Source organism: Budorcas taxicolor, chromosome 6, assembly GCF_023091745.1.
Source record: "Budorcas taxicolor isolate Tak-1 chromosome 6, Takin1.1, whole genome shotgun sequence".
NCBI classification, from domain to species: domain Eukaryota; kingdom Metazoa; phylum Chordata; class Mammalia; order Artiodactyla; family Bovidae; genus Budorcas; species Budorcas taxicolor.
Genome location: NC_068915.1, coordinates 90,023,112 through 90,044,937, shown reverse-complemented (window position 1 = coordinate 90,044,937; position 21,826 = coordinate 90,023,112). Strand labels below are relative to the sequence as shown.

Sequence of the window (21,826 nt, the reverse complement as noted above, 5' to 3'; positions counted from 1 at the left end):
GAAGTTCATGGTTCACATACTGCTAAAGACTAGCTTGGAGAATTTTGAGCATTACTTTGCTAGTGTGTGAGATGAGTGCAATTATGCAATAGTTAGAGCATTCTTTGGCATTGCCTTTCTTTGGGATTGAAATGAAAACTGGCCTTTTCCAATTCTGTGGCCACTACTGAGTTTTCCAAATTTGCTGGTATATCGAGTGCTGCACTTTCACAGCATCATCATTTGAAATAGCTCAATTGGAATTCTATCACATCCACTAGCTTTGTTCATAGTGATGTTTCCTAGGGCCCACTTGACTTTGCATTCCAGGATATCTGGCTCTAGGTGAGTGATCACACCATCGTGATTATTTGGGTTATGAAGATCTTTTTTGTACAGTTCTTCTGTGTATTCTTGCCACGTCTTCTGAATATCTCCTGCTTCTGTTAGGTCAATATCATTTCTGTCCTTTATTGTGCCCATCTTTGCATGAAATGTTCCCTTGGTATCTTTAATTTTCTAGAAGAGATCTCTAGTCTTCCCCATTCTATTGTTTTCCTCTGTTTCTTTGCACTGATCACTGAGGAAGGCTTTCTTATCTCTCCTTGCTATTCTTTGGAACTCTGCATTCAAATGGGTATATCTTTCCTTTTCTCCCTTGTCTTTCACTTCTCTTCTTTTCACAACTATTTGTAAGGCCTCCTCAGACAACCATATATACACTACCATGTGCAAAATAGATAGCTAGTGGGAAGCTACTGTAAAGTACAGGGATCTCTGCTCCATAGTCTGTGATGACCCAGAGGGGTGGGTGTGGGTGTCCAAGAGAGAGGGGATATATGTATACATATAGCTGATTCACTTAGTTGTACAGCAGAAACTAACACAACATTGTAAAGCAATTATGCTCGAATTAAAAAAAAAGTGAACCAAACGCCTCTAATCATGGATCAGCATGTTCAAAAAAACAAAGGCATGAAACAATAGAAGATTATACCCAGGAAACTTTAGAGCCCAGTGTTTTTAGAATGTTGGGAGGTGAGAGTAGAATATGGTTACTTAAAGTCTCATCCTTGGACCAGCAGCTTTGGCATCACCCGTGAACTGTTGAGAGCTGCCAGTGTACGGGCCCCACCCTACACACAGAGTCAGAACCTAAGGGGCTGAGACCCAGGAAACTGTGTTTTCAATAAGCTTGCCCATTGGCTCTCATGCAAGTTGAAATTTGAGGACCACTGAGTTAGAGAATCAAGTCAACTAGACCTACAGAATGCCAAAAGCTGGTCTGAAAAGACCAGTGTGTAGCAAACAAACCCCAGAAGATCTTAGACATCATGACTGGCTCCTTGTGGGCCTGCTTTTTAAACCTAATAACAGCCAGGAGGAATCCAGTTGTAGAAAATGTCATCACCAGAAGACTTAAAGTAAAACAGGTTACTTCTAACCAGATGTCTTAGAAGCCAGGTCCTGTTGCGTCTACAAATCAAGATCACAGTTATTTTTGTGACGGGAACAGCCCATGTTGTCTGTCTGGGTTACCAGCACACCTAATTACAGCAGCATCCGCAGTACTATAACAGATACAGTCTCCTGCCTGGGAGATTATCCCGTGGCTAAACAGTTTTGAGCCAATTTAAACAAAAACAAAACCGACTTACCTCATTCTTCAATCATCACTAATTAAAGACACCCTTCTGCTAGAGGCAGGCAGGGCTTTTGCTTTCTTTTAAAGTTGCAAACAAGCCCTGGAATAAAGACTTCGCAGAGATAGTTTCTACTAATGAATGCAGCACGAGGATGTCACTTCACAGGCGTTTAGACAAAGCACAACTGAAATTGCCAGGATGGAACATGGACGTCTGCACATCAACATGTAATTAGAAAACTGAGCTGCTGTGTCATCTTCCTCCTCCTCTCCTCTCTGCTCTGCTTTGAATCCCTGATGCCTAGAGAATGGGGCTGTTGGTGGCTACTATTTCACTTAGCGACTAAGCAGGAAGCACGTGATGATAATTACAATGATGACAGTATCGACCCTACCATGGCCCTCACTTCAACCCTGGGACCTGAATGTTTATCTGTATCATAATTTAATCCTCATAACAAGCCTGAGTTAGGTATTTGTGTTCTAGTCCCATTTCATAAGGGAAGAAACTGACCACAGAGTGATTAGTAAATTTGCCTTAGAGTCCGTGTTCTTAACCACCGTGTAATACAGTCTTTCCAGGTTGCCTACATTCATTCCTTCATTTCCTCTGCAAGACAACATTGAAAGATAGGTGTTATCAGCTCTATTTTTTCAGGTGAAGAAATGAAGGGTCAGGGAGATTATAATTTGCCCAAGGCCACCTAAATAGTAAGTAGAAGGGTCAGGATTGAACCTGATTGCAAAGCTCATGTTCCTCCCTCCACTCCATACTCCTGCCAGCTACAATGCATGGGCGGATACTAGTAAAGACTGTTGGAAGGTTCTGGGCTGTTCATTTTTATTAGCTGCATCTAAACATGGGTTAGGTTACAGAGAGATGAGGTCCTCCAGACAGGAGATAATGTGACAAAACTAGGGGTCATGGATCCCTAAAGAGCGGAGTGTGAAAACGGATGGCTGATCAGTTTGCCCAACATCTTCAGAAGGAGTTAGAATTTGGCAAAGAGGTGAAACTCTCAAGCCACTGTTTCGCAGAGCTCTCCAGGAGGAGGAGGCCCTTTTTCTGGTGATGAGGCTGCCCTTTCAAACAGACTCTTCTTCCGCATTGGCCCGGACATTGGCTGGGCCAGGCTATAGCCCAGGCCAGATGCTAATGGCTCCCTCAAGGGCTGTGATTTCAGTCACTTGCTGCTCTGGCCAAGTGAGCTGAAAAACCACAGACAACATACCTCTTGTCATTTTACTGTTCTCAGAAATTTGGGACAAGAGGAATGGAAGAAATTTCCAGCCAAGGCCAAACTTAACCTTAGGTACGCATACACATAAATATACACACATGTATGCACATTTGACAACTGAGCCAAATGTATTTTTGATGAATGATTAGTGCGTGCTAAGTTGCTTCAGTTGTGTCCAACCCTTTGTGACCCTATGGACAGTGGCCCACAAGGCTCCTCTATCTGTGGGATTCTCCAGACAAGAATACTGGAGTGGGTTTGGCCCAGTGATCGAACCTGTCTTTCCCGCATTGACAGGCAGGTTCTTTACTGCTAGTGCCACCTAAACCTCTTAATGATTAGTGGGGCTTTCCAAGAATCTGGCAGAGTAACACTTGAAGGGGTTTTAGCACAACCTTAAGATTTATGAGCGCTATTAACCTCCTTATGTTATCCTTTTTCCAAAATAATTAACATAGCAGCACAAAGGGGTTTTCCTTAGGGGGTTTCCAAACAGGGGTCTGATCACTTTATCCATCCTTAAGTTTGCAGTGCCAAAAATAATGAACAATCTTATACTCATACCACTGGGGGCCTTTCTACATTAAGAGGAGGATCTACATTATGGGGAAGAGAAACAACGACTAGTTCATTTCAGTCATTCACTGAATTTATTATGTGGAGAAAGCCTGGAGAAAAAAGTATATCTTAAATTTTTAAAATAAAATGTTATACAATTTTAATCAGCACTCATTAGAACCAATTTTAATGGCCCGCTAACTAACTTTTCCAAGCCCACTAAGTTCTGAGACAGCAGAACTGTGTCTTATCACTGATATGACCCCAGGGTTTAAAAGAGTGTCTGGCACATGGCTAATGCTCAGTAACTATCTATGGGGCAGCCATCTTACTGGGGTTCCTTCCAGCTGACCACTTTGATGATGATGACAATGATAGCGGTGGTGGTATGAGAACTATGCACTTGGGAGGCAGTGTCCAACTTCCTCCAAATGAGGCCATCAAAGAGTTAAAGCTACTGTCCTCATCTTCAAGGGGCTTCCCTGGTGGCTCAGTTGGTAAAGAATCCGCCTGCAGTGCAGGAGACCCAGGTTTGATCCCTGGGTTGGGAAGATCCCCTGGGAAGGGAACGGCTACCCACTCCGGTATTCTTGCCTAGAGAATCCCACAAACAGAGGAGCCTGGCAAGCTACAGTCCATGGGGTTGCAAGAGTCAGATATGACTTAGTGACTAAACCAGCACATCCTCTTAAAGGGGAGGGACGTCAAGGTTAGTGAATCTCTGCTACATGCCAAGGTGACGGTATTAATAGAACCTGCTAGAAAATGTGAGGGCTGGGACAGAAACTGACAGCCCCCTGATCCCCAGTGGGTCTCAATTCTTAGTCACTGTCTTAGTCTGCCTGTCTGTGGTCACTGGGAGGCTTCAGGTGGTGAACTTGAATTCTTGCCTGGGGTCAAGAGCAACAGTCCTGAGGTTATTTCAACATTATTCTTGTGTGGAGAGAGGGAAGTGTTTCTATTTTGTACCACAGTCCGTGTGGGTGTTCCTTTTGGTGACACAGCCCTTTGGAACTCACCATTGGTGATTCCAAAATGACTCCAAAATTTCTCTGTAAGTTCCTTTTTTTTGAATCCCACCCGGAATCTCCCAAACGCAAAGATAAGCTCTGTTACAAAGTGGGAATGAGGTACCCAGAAAGGTTCATAAAAGCCAATGTAACTCGTAATTAAAATGCAGTGTTTCTACGGTGATAAACTAGTAATTCGGAGAAGGCAATGGCAGCCCACTCCAGTACTGTTGCCTGGAAAATCCCATGGATGGAGGAGCCTGGTAGGCTGTAGTCCATGGGGTCGCTAAGAGTCGGGCATGACTGAGCGACTTCACTTTTGCTTTTCACTTTCATGGATTGGAGAAGGAAATGGCAGCCCACTCCAGTATTCTTGCCAGGAGAATCCTAGAGACAGAGGAGCCTCGTGGGCTGCCGTCTAAGGGGTCTCATAGAGTCGGACACGACTGAAGCGACTTAGCAGCAGCAGCAAACTAGTAATTAAGCCAGATGGAAAAGGGTAACATTGAGTAAGATATCATTCATAAAACTGTTTGATGCTCAAGGAAATACAGCCTTAATGAAGAGAAAGATAATTTTTTAAAAATCTGAAGACCCCGAAACCCTTCATAAAACCTTTAGACACAGATAATGCTGACATTTTAATTCCAGTTTCTCTTTGAAACATTTCTTTCCTGTTCTTTGTACCTGAGATAAGGTGATATTACAAGGCACTCTGATACTTGACACCATCATTAGATTGATTTGGTTCATGTGTAGAACAAAAGATAGAGGAAGATAAAAGGGGAGTGTTGGGGAGGGCTTCCCTGTGGGCCCTGGGCTGGGCTGGGGTGACTGGAAGAGATGAGAGGCAGCAGAGGGGAGGTGTGGTTAGAGATGAGACACTACATATATGAGCTCCGTGTGGAGAACCAGACATGCCCCTTGAGAAAGAAGCACAGCAGTGATGAAAAAAAAAAAACAAAAAACCACACCTGTGTGCACTACCCTGCCTGTGTGCTTGTGTGTTCTTACATTGGGTTGTTCATTTATTCAGTGTATGAAGCATCTTCTTTGGGCCAGCAAAATGCTCACAGGTAAAGTCAGGATCCTCACGCAGCTTACAGTTTTGTGGGGAAAAGAGACAATAGACACGTGAACAAATATATAAAAAAAATGAAATCACAGATAGTGATTATCGCCTGGATGAAATTAATTGAGACACTAGGAGAAGAAATAATAAGGGCACCAAACCAAGAGGAGGAACCTCTCCTAGAGGATGTCACTTGAAAGCCATATATGAGGAAGAACTAGAAGAAAAGCATTTCAGGGAGAGGGTCCGACAAGACAAACGCTACTGATGAACCTATTTGCTGGGCAGGGATAGATGGAGATGAGAAGAATGGACATGAGGGCACAGGCAGGGAAGGAGAGGATGGGACGAACTGAGAAAGTAGCACTGACATGTATATACACTAGTGTGTGTAAAAAGAGATAACCACTGGGAAGCTGCTATATAACACAAGGAGCTCAGCCCAGTGCTCTGTGATGACCTAGAGGGGTGGGATGGCAGTGGGGTGGGAGAGAGGCTTCAGAGGGAGGGACTATATGTATACATAGGCTGAGCACCTAAGAACTGATGCTTTCGGAGTGGAGCTGGAGAAGACTCTCGAGAGTCCTTGGGACTGAAAGGAGATCAAACCAGTCAGTCCTAAAGGAAATTAACCCTGAATATCACTGGAAGGACTGATGCTGGAGCCTAAGCTTCAATACTTTGGCCACCTGATGCGAAGCGCCGACTCACTGGAAAAGACCCTGATGCTGGGAAAGATTGAAGGCTGGAGGAGAAGGGGATGACAGAGGATGAGATGGTTGGATGGCATCACTGACTCATTGGACATGAGTTTGAGTAAGCTCTAGGAGTTGGTGATGAACAGGGCTGCCTGGCGTGCTGCAGGCCATGGGGTCGCAAAGAGTTGGATATGACTTAGAGACTGAAGAATAATAGCTAATTCATGTTGCCACAGAGCAGAAGCTAACACAAAAGTGTAAAGCGATTATACTCCAATAAAACAGCCAGTCAATCTCTCTCTCTTCCTCTCTCTCTCTCTCTCACACACACACACATACCCACACACAAGAACCAAGGACCTGGAGAGACAAGGAACCTAGCATGTCCTAAATATTGGATAGAAGGCCAGTGTGACTGCAGCTTACCAGTTAGCAGGGAGAGAAATGTGTGATGAGCAAGAAGGCATGGGCAGGGTGGGTCCAGGACAAGCTGAAGAGCCAATTGAATTCTAAGGGTGGGGGGAGGCCACTGGGGGTGTCTGAGGGAGGGAGTGACAGGTCGGAGGAGATTCTGACCTGATCCTGACCTGATTCTAACCAGGCCCCGGCTGTTGGGAGGATAATGTGTTGGGTGTCAGAGAGCAGCTGTGCTTATCACAGGGGCACGTGTCCTCCTGTTCCTGTTATAGGCACTGCACAGTCTGGGGAACCAGAGCACTGCTTGCCTTTTGGCATTTAACAGCTGGCAGGACACTCAGTGTGAAGAATGTGGTCTTCGAGAGTTTGGGATTTTACAGACAACCAAAGGGGCTTCCGAGGTGGTGCTAGTGGTAAAGAACTTGCCTGCCAATGTAGGAGGCATAAGAGATGTGGGTTTGATCCCTGGGTCGGGAAGATCCCCTTGAAGAGAAAATGGCAATTCTCTCCAGTATTCTTGCCTGTAGAAGATGAGAGGATGAGATTGTTGGATGGCATCACTGACTCAATGGACATGAGTTTGAGTAAACTCCGGGAGTTGGTGATGGACAGGGCTGCCTGGCAGGCTACAGTCCATGGGGTTGCAAAGAGTCGGACACGACTGAAGTGCCTTAACACTCCTACAGACAACAAAAGTGGGAGACCCACAGAGTACTACAACTTTCTCTTCGGTTTTTGTCGTTGTTTAGTTGCTAAGTCTGTCCTACTCTTTGTGACCCTATGGACTGTAGCCCGCCAGGCTCCTCAGTCCATGGGATTTCCTAGGCAAGAAAACTGGAGTGCATTTCCATTTCCTTCTCCAGGGGATCTTCTTGGACTGGGGATCAAAGCCATGTCTCCTGCTTTGGCAGGCAGATTCTTTACCACTGAGTGACTCTTTTCATAAGAGACAGGCTATTTTAAAACCCAAAATATAAGAATAAAATCTCAGGGGGAGAAAAACCTAATTTTGTAGGAAACACTATACCATCCTTGTATTTTCAACATTTTGATTTAGAAGCAGTGAGAACCTCCTTTCTGGCTGGGTACACACCTCCACAGCAGTGTTCAGAGCATCAATTTTTAGGAACCATCAAGCCCCCCCCCCACTTCTCTCCCATTTCACAGGTAAGACAAGGTGGGTTCAGGAGGCATGTGACTTTCTCAGGATGATGATGTGATTTAAGGGCAGAGGACCAAGGCCCCAGTCTCCTGACTCTGGGTTCATTCTCCTTCCATGACATCATCATGCTGTATATTCTTGCTGATTTCTTCTGCTTTGCCAGCTTTCAGATACCGTCCCATCTATTCCTGTCCAGGGTGCAAGCTGCTGGCCATTTTCACTTCCCTGCCAAGATTTCTCAGAGCTAAGACACTTATCAGGAAACAAGTACTCAGCAAAACAGCGCTCAGCCTGGAGCCTGACAAATTGGAATTCCATTCTTTATGAAGAAGAAGAAGAAGGTGTGTCTTACCTGATCTTCAGATACGCGGCAACTCCAAACACCAGTAACACCACAGAAATGACCGTCACCGTGATGGCGGCGATGCTGCCTGGAAAAGAGCAAAGCACAGCAAGAAGGTGAAGGAAGGGTGTGCATTTCAGATCGTTCTGCAACAGACCCCAGGGGATTCATTCTGTTATCAAAACACTTCTCAGGTTAGGCTAAGTTGAGTAAATGGCCACTATTTATTAAGACCTTCTGGGTGACCTGGAGTTCAGAAAACAGGCCACAGTAATATTTGATTATCTTTTTAAGAATACCACCAATCTGTTGCCACTGCTGCTGCTGTTTGTGGGCAAAGTGTATTTAAAATCTCCTGAAGTCCCATTTTCTTCTTTAGTACATTTTAGCTTGTCTTTCTAGCACTTGTAAGATATTGGAAGAGCTAGGATGCTTAATCAAAGATCATGACAAGATGATGTAATTGATGTTTTAATAAACCAGAGCCACACAGCTACGTCAGTGTCCAGTTCAAAAGGGTCATCTTGGTAGGAAATGTGCTAATTTTAATGATGCCATCAAATCAAAGCATTAAAAAAAAAAAACTCCACAGCTTTCATTCTTGGTAAATCTGATTTTGTAGCGGTTAAAGTCAAGTTTGATATATAAAATAAGGTCAAGTCTGTTAGGTAACACTATTTTTTGTTTGCAGAAATAACCAGGATCAATTATAAAGTAACATGAATGTTTTATTTTGTAGTTTAGAATCTGGCTCCAAAGGCAACTATTAGGGCAATTAAAACAAAACAAAACAAAACCCTTTGAGCATGTAACCTTATGAGAATAACCACATTGCTTCCACAGATGACTACTTTGGAGCACAGCATGCTTTTTGTGTGTGCTGGTGACTAATAATGCATATATTTCAGATTTATTTCACCCCAGAAATGCAAGAATCAATTGGGCTCTTGTCTCTTAGTTAAAGTGACTTTTTGTTAAAAGTGACCAAAATTGTTATTAGGGGCCCCATTTACTATTTCAGGCCACTGAGAAATTATTTTCTACTTGAACAAATGAATGGGACTCTTACACACATTGGGAAGAGCTTCAGACCTAGAAGATGTAGATTCAAGTGTGGTTCTGTCATTATTAGCTGTCTGAATGCGGGCTATTAACCCTGTTCACTCATACACTGCTCACCTGCTATATACACCTTCATACACAGAAAGAAGAGCTGTTCTACTCGTCTGCATAATTTTAAGAAAATTAAATGAGATGCCCTATGTACCAAGCTGGTGCTAGTGGTAAAGAGCCCACCTGCCAATGCAAGAGATGCAAGAGACGTGGGTTCGATCCCTGGGTCAGGAAGATCCCCTGGAGGAGGGCATGGCAACCCACTCCAGTATTCTTGCCTGGAGAATTCCATGGACAGAGAAGCCTGGTGGGCTACAGTCCATGGGGTCGCAAAGAGTTGGACACAACTGCATGTACCCACATGCACCAAGCTAAAGCCCTATCCAGACATGACTTCCTGGACCAGTGCCCATTTTTTATGGATCCATCAAGGTGATGGATCTGCCCCACATTTTTGGAGATATACTATTTGTAGATTATTTTGCCACTTCTCCTTCTATTTTTCCCTCTATGAATGGCTTTTGTGTATTGTGCTTCTCATTAGTCATTCCACCAAAGGAATTAGAACAGAGCTAAGAAGCAAATCAGTCTACCCGTGAACTCTTTAGTAACTCCCCCAAGGTTTGGATGAAAGAAGGCTGCAGCAGACATCCATGCCCCGACTGGTTATAATTTCTAAAAGGCCAAGGAGGAATTGCTAACATCGAGACCAAGACCAGACCTTGACTCGTCTACACAGACTGGCATTGTGCACCATTTCAGAGCTCCCACACCCTGAACACTCACACACCCATCTCTTTGCTACTAGAGTCGTTTAGAGCCAGATTGGCATAATTATCAATATATTTCTCACTCCCCATTTACTACTATCAAAATATGATTATGGCACCAAACATTCAAATATGCAGACTGGATCAAGCAGAGAAAATTCAAGATCAGATCCCTTTATGGAAAACCTCTACTCCTATTTTGAAAGGTGGCACTTAGGTTCCTGGTCTTCAAACTGTGCTGAAATTACAACAATTCAAAAGTTCACTGAAGCCTCTTAACAGCTGTTTTAAGAGCTTGAGAAATGAGGATTATTACTGCACAATAAAATAATGGGGGTATTTCAGAATTTAAAAAGATACACTGATTGCAATTAGGAGCAGTTTTGAAAACTGACCTTTGAATTTAATCTCCTCCTTTCAAAAAATGGGAGAAGAGAAAGAATATAGTTGATTTCTCTGTCAGACCCTTCTTTCTTGCCCCAGGATACGTTTAATATAGGAAACCATAGGTTTGACCTTTCCCAAAGTTTCTTTCCTAACTCTAGGCTGTTGGATCTTCTCCAGCTCCGTGATTTACTGGATTTTTTTTTTTTATATACCACCTCTTATTGAAGATAAAACGGGCAGTTCCCACTGTACAGCAAAATGAATCAGCCATACATAAATGTATATGCCCTCCCTTTTGGACTTCCCATTCCGGTCACCACAGTACATTAAGCAGAGCTCCCTGTGTTATACAGTGCGTTCTCATTAGCTGTCTATTTTATACATAGTATCAATAGTGCATATACATCAGTCCCAGTCTCCCAATTCATGCCACCCCTTGCCCCTTTCTTCCTTGGTATCCATATATTTGTTCTCTACATTGTAAAGCAACCACACTCCAATAAAAAGTAATTTAAAACAACTTAATGGAGATTTCACAAAGCTTTGGTTTATGTGAATTACATTTATTGTATTTGTCATAATAGAAATTCAAACTGAATTTTTCATTTAAAATAGTAAACCTTAAAAAAAAAAAAAACAGCAGTTCCCCAATTCATGTCGCTATTGTTTTTTTTTAATACAGCGAGTGCTAGAATGACTCACTTCTCTGACTGGTGGCTATCTGGCCCTTTAGACAAGTCTTCAAATAAGGCTCTTCAGGGCCACCCTTTTTGGTCATAAAGGACAGCTCAAAGCTGGAATCAACAGGTGATGTCCTCTTATGAGCCCTTGAGGGCAGCTGAACAAAAGGGCATTTCTGAGGGTTCTTACTGCCCCAAAGGAGAAGGAAACATGTGAGGTAAAATAGACTACACTTAAATATTTGGGCCACTTTATTAACTATTCTGCCACCCAGCTCGTCTCAGAGGGTGTCACTGTGGGGGCAAGGGTCTTCTGGAACTGGAAGGCTTTCATCAGGCCCCTGTCCTGGGATGTCTCATGTCCTGAGCTTGCTCTCACCTCCACAGCAGCTGCCGCCACCAGAAGCTGCTGAGAAGCCCCTCCTGGGAACTTCCACACCTCAGGACATTGCGGTCTGAGCATCTGAGGGGGTTGCTGAGCCAAAATGAGCCCAACCGTACATAGTAACTGAAAAGGCTGGATTTCCTCCTTGCGAAAACAAATGCCATTTCCCCCTGAGTTTTGGTTAGAGTAAGCTGGAATTTCCCTTCACTTGCTACTCTTTCTTCTTTTGAGGTGGAGGGGCAGGGCGAGAAAAAAACGAGGAGGGTGTGATGGAGTGGAAGCAGCTCTGGAGGCATCTCTGAAGGCTGAGGCTTCTCAGAGGGGTTGCGTATTTCCCCCACTTTGGTAACAACACAGGATAAAAAACCAGAACAGGCCAAAGAATAATCTATTCTATACTTGCAGTGGTTACTTCGTTCTGGGCCAAGAACCTTACAGCTCACATCTCATTTAATTCTCTTTATGAGGTGAGGAGAAGGAGCCCCATTTGATAGATGAGCAGTCAAGGCTCCGAGAGATTTAAGAACTTGATTCAGATTTTACAAGCTGGCAAATCATTAAGCTAACGTTTGAACCCAGGACGATTTCCTGGGGTTTGCCTGTTTAATCATTAATATACTGGTTACATGTCCACCCTTTTTTTCAGCTTGGCCAACTGCTACGCTTCCCTTATGACAACTAAACGTCAGCGCTTCTGGGAAGCTTTCCTGACACCCTCAAGCAAGTTGAAGTGCTGTTGTATGCCCTCAGTTCTTTGTATCTGCTTCTCCTAAACACTCTGTGTTGTGTTTACGACTCTACCCAGACAGATTCTGCACATTCATCCTGCATCTCCTCTGCCACCTCCCTGAATTCTCAGCACCAGGCAGTTTCTAGCCCACTGTGCGTGTTTAATTAATTTTTTAAAATGTTGAATAATTAAGCGTAATATTGACAAAGAAAAAAAGATAACTGGCAGTTTTTGAGCCCAGTCACTGTGCTGAGAAAGTTCCTGAGCAGCAGTCTCGCCGCCCATCCATCTTGGAACCTTGTGCTCCAGGTCTCTCCTGAGAGCTTACTCCTATGACTCTACAGCTGTGGTCCAACCACCCCAGCATGTATTTGTGAGTCCCCATGGGTGACTGAGCAGGAGGAGTTATTTTAGAAATATCTGCCTGAATAGAATCTGATTATATCCTTTAAATAGCCAAAGCAAAATCCCAAAAAGCCACACTCCTGGTCAGACTTTGAGCAGACTACCGAAGGACAGGGCTTTCCTGGAGGGCATCACTTGCCTTATTTGACTCTGTCCTGTGCCTGTGAAGTCCTGGAATAAACTATGGCATCATTTTAAGGGTTCTCTCTCCCAATACCTGCCTCTTTTTTATTATGATCCAGCTAGGGAGAAGGCAATGGCATCCCACTCCAGTACTCTTGCCTGGAGAATCCCATGGACGGAGGATCTGGTGGGCTGCAGCCATGCGGTCGCGAAGAGTCGGACACGACTGAGTGACTTCACTTTGACTTTTCGCTTTCATGCATTGGAGAAGGAAATGGCAACCCACTCCAGTGTTCTTGCCTGGAGAATCCCAGGGATGGGGGAGCCTGGTGGGCTGCCATCTATGGGGTCACACAGAGTCAGACACGACTGAAGTGACTTAGCAGCAGCAGCAGTCCTTCACAGACACAGGGAGTCCTGCACACTCAGAAGGAGCTCGGTCCAGCCTACTTCCCTGTCACTTGTGCTAAAGGTGCTCTCCTGTCTTCCTGGGCTTGGGAATATTCCCAAACCTCAGATGTCCTCCTCTGAGGGGGCTCTTCTCATTGAAGGGGTTTCTTTATTTCCCCCATTTTAAACATGAAAGAAACAGTTCATCTGACCTCTTGGCAGGGTACCCGCAAATCGTATCCAGAAATGAGAATATTAGGATGTGATGGCATGAACTCAAATGACTTCTGAAAGAAAGAGCTTTCCTAGGTTCCTCCAAAAAGTTGCAATTGTTCTGAGAGTGCCAGGGGGGCAAAGGAGATGACAGTGGGATGCTTCTAGTGTGACAAAAGCAGGTGTGTCTTGCTGCTATTGGTGGATGACTCCAGAACTACGTTCTCCTTGGAAATTCATCAGTTAACTTATTTAGAATGCTTGTATGTGTAAGTGCTTTGATCAGGATCTTGGGTATGAGTGTGTGTGTCTGATGTATTCTGAGAAGTCTTTAACAAACCTCTTGACTGTTTTTCAGTGTTCTTGATCTTTTCTTTCCTTTTCCTGGTCTAGAGAATAGGTAAGAAATGAACAAGAGGAGCGGGTGGCCACTTCAGAGTGTGTGGTGGCTCCTTCAGTTAAAGCCACCAAGAGGAAAGGAACATTCTGTCTCAGATGAATTCTTCTTGAAAAGAACATGTCTGCCCGCTAGCTGGAGGATGAAAGCTGGCCGCTGGTTAAGGAAAGGAACTGGAGGGCTGACCTCTGGGTGTGCCCAAATCTCCCTTTATTTATTGCACTAGGGAAGGGCTCTCCCCTCTTTACAGTAACAGTCTCACGTCACAACTCCTTCCTCCAAACAACAAGGGTAAGAGTAATAAACAGCAAGAATACAAATTACGACAATCAACACTTACTCTGTGCCAGGATTGCTCTATAAGCATCACATATTTCGATTCAAGCAATCCTCATGAGAACTCTGTGAGGTGGATCCTCTTGTTATCTCCATTTTACAGATGAGGAAACTGAGGCACAGAGAAGTTAAGGGCCCAGAGCCCAGGGTTGGTAATTAGAGGGACTGGGATACAGGGTCTGGTTCCTGAGTCCACACTATTACCTGCTGGGTTCTCCTGCCATCTGGACCCTAGTATCAGATCCCAGAGTGAAACAGAAAGTGTTAGTTACTCAGTCAAGTCTGAATGTTTGTGACCCCATGGACCGTAGCCCACCAGCCTCCTCGGCCTATGAGATTTCCCAAGAAAGGATACTGGAGTGGATTGCCATTTCCTTGTCCAGAGGATATTCCCAACCCAGCGATCCAACTCAAGTCTCTTGCATTGCAGGAGAAGCACATTAGATCCGAGTCCACTTGCAAATAAAATCTGCTGCTCTGGCCCATTCTCTGTCTACCTTCTGTTGGCTCTCTAGGAATCAGGGCCCAACTCTGGGCCATGCGGGAGTTTGGGTCCTCATATGGGTCCTGGTGGAGATGAACTGAAGCTCAATGATTCTGGTTAATGGGGAGAAGGACCAGTCAGGAGCAGATACCAGTTAGAACAGCAGCCCAAGAAGGGCCAGGTCATTAGTTTCTAGTGTGTGCTGTGGTCCAGAACTCTACTGGGAGTGTCACCTAAAGCTTACACTGCAGAATAGGCAACACCACAGGGTAGGTGGGGGCTGCGATTTGCTTTGGTAGTGTGCCTGTGGGTGTGTGCATGCATGCATGTGCGTGTAGGTTGTGATATGGGGGGGGGGAAACATGGAAAAGAAAATCTCTATTTTTGGACACTGTAATCTAGGTGGATCCTAATTTTACATTATTGAAGGTTGCTTTGACTTCTGGCCTTGAATTCTGCTAGGATTTTACCCCTGTGTTTCTCCCCACTCTATCCCATACTAGAGGAAATGAAGCTTATCTCCCTCTGACCTCAAATCAATCCCACAAGCTACAAACCAATCTCCTGATGGAGCTCCCCGGGCTTCTCTTGGGCTATGATGGTACCAATGGAAAGACGCAACAGGCAGGGATCTGAGGTTTCACCACCCAGTGGTGGAGACAAGAGTCCGGGGACCTCATCGGGGAGTGCAGCATGGGATGGACAAACAGGTGGGTACTTAAAGTGGGAAGTGGGTGGCAGCAAACTCTGTATTTCTGCCTCTGACTTGGGGGAGGATGTGTGTCTCTAACAGCAGGTGAAGGGCAGAGGTGGGAGTGTAACTGTTCTCTAAAGAGAGGGCAGGACTGGGACAGACAGTATTGAAGGTTTGAGGCAAGAACCAGCTGGATGGAGACAGACACCTAATATTTCAGGTCTGAAGGATTAGCACTGAGTTTGGAGACAGAGGGCTTCCCTGGTGGCTCAGATGGTAAAGAATCTGCCTGCAATGAGGGAGAGCTGGGTTCAGTCCCTGGGTTGGGAAGATCCCCTGGAGAAGGAATGGCAACTCACTCCAGGATTCTTGCCTGGAGAATTCCATGGACACAGGAACCTGGTGGGCTACAGTCCATGAGGTTGCAAAGAGTTGGACACAATTGAGTGACTACACTTTTACTTTGAAGATAGAAGCACCTCAACTGGTGTCCTCACCTGAAAACTGGGATAATCCCTGTCCTTTCCACTTCATGGGGCTGTTGGTAGGGTCACATGGGAGGATGTGCTTTGCACAGGAGCATGAATGAAGGAGACTGTTGTGAGCCTGGTCCCTTCACATTATGGGTTAGGAGACTGAGATATTGAGGGAATGGAGGAGAGCGGTATCTTACCCAAGGTCACACAACTTACAGAGGTGATAAAACTAAGGCTGCAGTCAGCATAAGTGGGTGTGATGGACATGAAAAGGGACCATGGAGTGGCTAGGTACTCAGGACCAGACTGCGGAGATTTCTGAAAGCCAGATGTGCTGTTTAGACTTGACAGTGGAGAGAGTGGGAAGCATGGGAGTGCTCTGGCCAGAGGCAGGATTCTCAAGAATCTTTCCAACTTTGTCTTGCAAATCACCCCCAGTGATGTCTGCTCATCTTGAACCCTCCTTTTCTAGATGTCTGATCTTTCCCTTTGTATGGCACAAGTCCACGAACTTATTTTAGTCTGTAACTAATGGTGACCGGTGTAGCTGTGGGTAGGTATGCTTATATATCTGAGATAAAGACGTGTGAAATACACTGTTAGACTCATAGCTTTCCGTGAACATGTTCTGCAAACTCTCTGCACTGAAAGTCCCTTAAAAGCTAAGGATACCAAGTGTACTTCTTTATCTGTTTAGACCCAAATTAAGTAACTCATAAAAGAACTGATTCTTCTAAAGTGTAGTTATTTGTTAAACTGAACTTTGTAAATAGTTATGATACAAAATTAAAACTCCCTTATAAGGCATAGAGCTTGCATGCAAATATGCCACAGAATTGTTTTTAATTAGCACAATCTAAGTTTGTCTCAGTGCTCTCCGCTGCACCGTTCCTCTTGCAGCTTTAAATCATTAAATAACTGCTCAGTCAATTCGTCACACAGTGGCAGAAGTGAACTTTATCAGAATCGGTCAAATATTACCACAATTGGAATCATTTACTTCATGTTTACACGCTCTCCTAAAAGCTAGTTAGCTTGCAGAAATGGTCAGTGGACAGACTTGGGATTCAAACTTTGGGGCAGGATCCCTAATCCCTGTATTTTTCTACTTCCTGTAATCAGAAGCCCTGGTTTAGGGACTGGCTTTATTTTTGTCTAAAATATACACTATAAGCTGCTATATAGCACGGGGAGCTCAGCTTGGTGCTCCGTGGTAACCCAGAGGGGTGGAATGCAGGTGAGAGGGAGGCCCAAGAGGGAGGGTGGATATGTATACATAAGGCTGATTCACGTAGTTTACAGCAGAAACTAACACAACCTTGGAAAACAACTATATCCCAATTTTAAAAAGTATCTTACCTACTTGGATAGCATATAGTTACAAAAATGTATACAAGAAACACGGCTCTCTGTTGAGATAATATAAGATTTGCATTTGCCCAAGCAAGTGTGTGTTCCTTTTTCCTTCATTTCTCTCTCCTGCAGGCATGTCAGCTGTGCTTGAAGGATGCAGGGAGTGCAGGTTTGTAATTAATACCAGCCGGGGCACACAAGTCAGCACAGGTCCTGGTTACCATAGTTTTAAAGTTTCCTCATTTCACTTGCAATTACAATTTTTCCCAACACAAATGAAGCGTCTCTGTTATAACTACCTGATTAGGTCGCCTGACCCCAGTTCGCCTTTGACATCTGTCATACGAACTAGGCTGGGTTTCTAAGAAGAGCAAACACTGGTCCTCTTCCTCTTTCCCCACAGCATCAGGGAAAGCTGATCACCACACAGCAGCTTGCCTGAGTATTACGTCAGGGAGCATTCCTCTCACTTGGCGCTTCCCAGACCAAAAGGAGCCCACAAGGAGGGAGCCTTCTTCCTGAAACAGGGGCGACCCCTCCATCTGAATGTTATTAACAGTCTCTCCTTAAAGGCTGAATTCAGTCTTGACTTCACAACGGTTCTCAGGGGACATCTCTAGCATTGTGCCCAAAGCAGTAAATAAAAGCATTAAGAAAAACAGTTGTAGTCACAGAAGTCATGGCAGGCACCGCTTCCTCTCCTGCTACCCTGTGCCAGGCACTGAGCTGGACAGAGACATGTAGACATTTCCACTTAGGAGTTTAGCAAAAGCAGTTAATAAAAACCTATTCATCTGGTGCAGAAATGGAATTCTACCCTTGAGGCTGGATTTCCCAAACTTATTTCTGCGACCAGAAGACCTGGGTTGGAAGACTGGCTTTATACACCCGCTAGCTGAAGAGTCAGGAGCAAGTTGGTTCATGGCTCCCTGCCTCCAGCGCGTGTCTGTGGCCCTGTCTCTCCCTGTAAAGTGGCAATTCATTCAATCATCCACACAGCTGATGTTTACTGTGTGCCCAGCTTTGATGAATCACTCGCTTTGCTCTCAGAGCACTTTTACAAATTAGTGTATTTAAAATGCTTTGTCCATCACGAAGTACAGTACAAAGGTCTCAATCTCTGGGCGTCTCTTACCCATTAACAACCCTGAAGCCAGGAACCCTGACGTCTATCCTTAAACGTGTCAGTCCCTGCTTCTCGTTCTCTCCTGCAGGACAGATTCTCAGTGCCTGCCTAAGTTCCTGAGTCGTGTCCGACTCTTTGCGACCCTATAGACTGCAGCCTGCCAGGCTCCTCTGTCCATGAGGATTCTCCAGGCAAGAATACTGGAGTGGGTTGTCATGCCCTCCTCCAGGAGATCTTCCTGACCCAGGGACTGAACCCGCATCTCCTACATTGGCGTGCAGATTCTTTACCACTAGCACTGCCTGGGAAGCCCTTTATAAGCCTATCATTACTCTTTTAAAATTACTTGATATACTAAAGATAATTCAGCTTGAGCAGAATTATAGCTTCTACTGGGCTGAGAGAACCATACCTTGACATGATTGGGGATCTTGGCTCTGAGTCATCTTTGAGGGACTGGGATGGGAGAGATTTCTGGAGATTAATTTTTTAAAAAAAGATCAGAGAGTCCCCTTTATTGTTTGTCATGGATGAGGAGAAGTTTCCTTTTCTTCTTGTGAAAATTCTGATCTGTAGTGTAAGCAAGTGAGCTGTGTCATGTTGGGTCATCAAGTTTCTTGACAGAAGGAACAAGATATTTCTACTGAGGAGTCATGTTAGAAAGAGGTAAATAGATCCTGATATCTCTCTGCTATCTGCTATCTTTTATGCAATCAGCCTTGAGAGTATCAAAGAGAAACTGGGAACCCTGAAAACTTGGGAGTTTTCCATCTGGGGACCACTAGCTGCAAGGCAGCGGCAGGCTGAGAAGTTAGCTATGGCCTCTGACTTCCAATTTAGGGGGCCAAGTTGAGAATCTCCACTCTGAAGTCACCCTTTTACAGATGCCCCACATAGAGGGGCAAATCATGTGCTGCAGGTGCCATTTATCTCCATGAAGACTGAAAAAATGTTGCTTTGGTTGTTCTATCTCTTTAGCAGTCCAGTGATGAAAATGAGACATGACCACAGATAAAACAATGGTGGTAGTGGTGTAGTTGCTAAGTCGTGTCTGACTCTTGCGACCCATGGGCTAAAGGCTCCCCTGTCCATAAGATTCTCCATGGAAGAATACTGGAGTGGGTTGCCATTTCCTTCTCCAGATAAAACAATACTGAAGAGAAAAATAAGCCAGAAAACTTGTATATGCCCTTTTTGAGAGTCATCTAGTCTGCAGGTGAAGGCTCAGATCCCTTTGAGACTCCCTAGCCTTGGCAAATAAGATTTTCCACACTGACATTTTCTTGGTTCCAAGGATGCATCAAGAAGGAAGGGAGGAGCTTCTCAGGGCCCAAGACAGAGCTCTAACTCTGTTTGCCAAATAGTAAGCCAGTCTATCATGGAAAAATGACTCTTGGCTGGGAAGCAGAGAGTCAGTTTCAGGTCACCTGTCTCAACACCTTGACCAAGGGCAGTGACATCAGTATAGTTACTGCAGCCCAAGAACTTAAGGATCTCTCTGGAACCATTAGTTAATTTAGCTTTGCCTCCATGTAATTAATCACTAAGGCCAGGTAGGAACCTGCTTTTGGAGACTGTATTTTACCAAGTTTTAATTTCTCCCAAACTCAGACTGCCAAGAAAGTAATTTCCAAACTTGGATGCCAGTTAAGAAAGATGGCATGCTCTAGGTCTTAATCTTCTACCATCAGGTACAAGTGGAGCCTGGGCAAAATCCTTCAAGCTCAGCTTCTGTGTCCTTTCTTCTCCATGATTTACTTTCTCCCAGCTAGAAATCTCTAGTTGTTTGCACTCTTTACCTCTTTACTTTGGATTTTCCAAGTTTCATGAAAGACTTGCTAATTTCCAGTGTGAACATAGTTACTTTTCTCTTTCACACTTTATGGGTTATTCTTTTCTGAACTGTGTTATAAACAGGTGCTTAAATGGATCTTGACTACCTAATATCTATAGTAATAATCCTCTTGGGGAATCTCAAGGTGTTTTTACAAACATTTATTTTTTCTAGTTAAAAAAAGTCAAAGTCTAGAAGAGTCAAACTCTTGTTGGTATCCACACTGAAAATTAGACACCCAACTGTAATAATAATAATAGCTAACACTGATTTAGTGTTAACTATGTAAGAGACTCTTTGTATACTTGTCTCATTTAATCCTAAAAAGAATCCTATAAAGTGAGTGCTATTATTACCTTCCATTTATAGATGAGGAAAACGTGATACTCAGTGATGAATAAACTTCAGGTCTTCCATCTAGCCAATGGCATTGGTGAGATCTGAACAAGGCAGTCTGATGCCAAAGTTTGTACTATGAGTAACATTTTTACGCTTCTAGAGCTTGGCTTGGAAATGACCCCATAATTTCACTAAACAGAAGTATGGCAAAATGTTTTTGATGGCCCACTTCCATGGACTTACTGAGATTTATGACTTTAACCTAAGTTCACCTTAAGTTTTGGAGCCTGCATTCTATCCCTGAAGGCTGTGGGTCTGATGACAAAAGCAAGATACTGTAAAATAAAATGTTGTCTCTTGCTGGCCAGTGTTTTTCTTTCCCAGGACCTGAGAAGCAAGGCATGCTGAGGACAACGTCAACTTAGCATCCATCATGTGTCCTCCGAATGCAATATTCCTGACTCAACACACCGAGGTGGGAGTTGTGGAACGTTTTCTGATGAAGACGGCGGGTTAGTGCTGATCTAGTCTCACGTTCCTGTTAGCATTCTGCAACCAAAAAACACGCTCCTTTGATTCAGAAGATTACAGTAAGAGTTCAGTCTGGATATGGAATCAGGTATATTCCAACAGGTTTTCCCAAGGAGCCAACAAGCCATAGATTCATTTCTGATATGAGCTGTGCTTATAAGCTAAATCCCAGGTCCTCAGTGAAGCATTTCCAAAATCACTTAGTCATTTAGTCATATGTGACTGATGAACATATTTGAACCAGAAAGAAAGAAAGTGTTCCATGGAGACTAACTTTCCAAATGTAATGAAAGGTGATACTGAGACAATTAAAATATATGATGGGGTTACATTGCTACTAGATAACGACATCGGTGGTAACTAGCTGATTTTATTACCTTGCCATAGATTTTTCAAAGGATGTTTTATAAATATTTTAAAGCCAGATTAAGATTTAGGTAGTAAAAGTAAACAAAGGATGCTGGGGGGTGAGGGAAGGGATAGTTAGGGACTTTGGGAAGGTCATGTACACAGTGCTATATTTAAAATGGGTAACCAACAAAGACCTACTGTATAGACCATGGAACTCTGATCAGTGTTATGTGGTAGCCTGGATGGGAGAGGGGGTTGGGAGGAGAATGGATACATGTATATGTATAACTGAGTCCCTTTGCTGTTCACCTAAAACTCCCACAACATTGTTAATTGATTGTACCCCATACAAAATGTTTTGGGGGTTAAAAAATAAAAAGTAAAAAGTAAACCAAAGGAGAAATAAAAGTGGTAGAATTCAGAATATTTTTAAATCTAAAATATTATCTGAGTTGGAGCTCCTTATGGGAGTGTATGAGCATTAGCAAGCTTAGGGGTTTAGCTTAAGTGTGAAGAATCGGGTACAAAAGAAAAAAATGTGAGTGAGGGCTTATACCAATTCATACTCTTGTTAGCCTTGCAGT

The 21,826-nt window shown here is 44.0% G+C and overlaps 1 protein-coding gene across 1 annotated transcript in view; it reads right to left on the bottom strand.

The window, feature by feature from the left end:
- The window catches only part of PARM1 (prostate androgen-regulated mucin-like protein 1), a 135,863-nt gene that overhangs the window by 9,415 nt on the left and 104,622 nt on the right, over positions 1 to 21,826 (bottom strand). Inside the window, exon 4 of the mRNA XM_052641782.1 lies at positions 8,135 to 8,213. Coding sequence (XP_052497742.1) covers positions 8,135 to 8,213 — 79 coding nt within the window. The remainder of the gene's footprint in view (positions 1 to 8,134; positions 8,214 to 21,826) is intronic.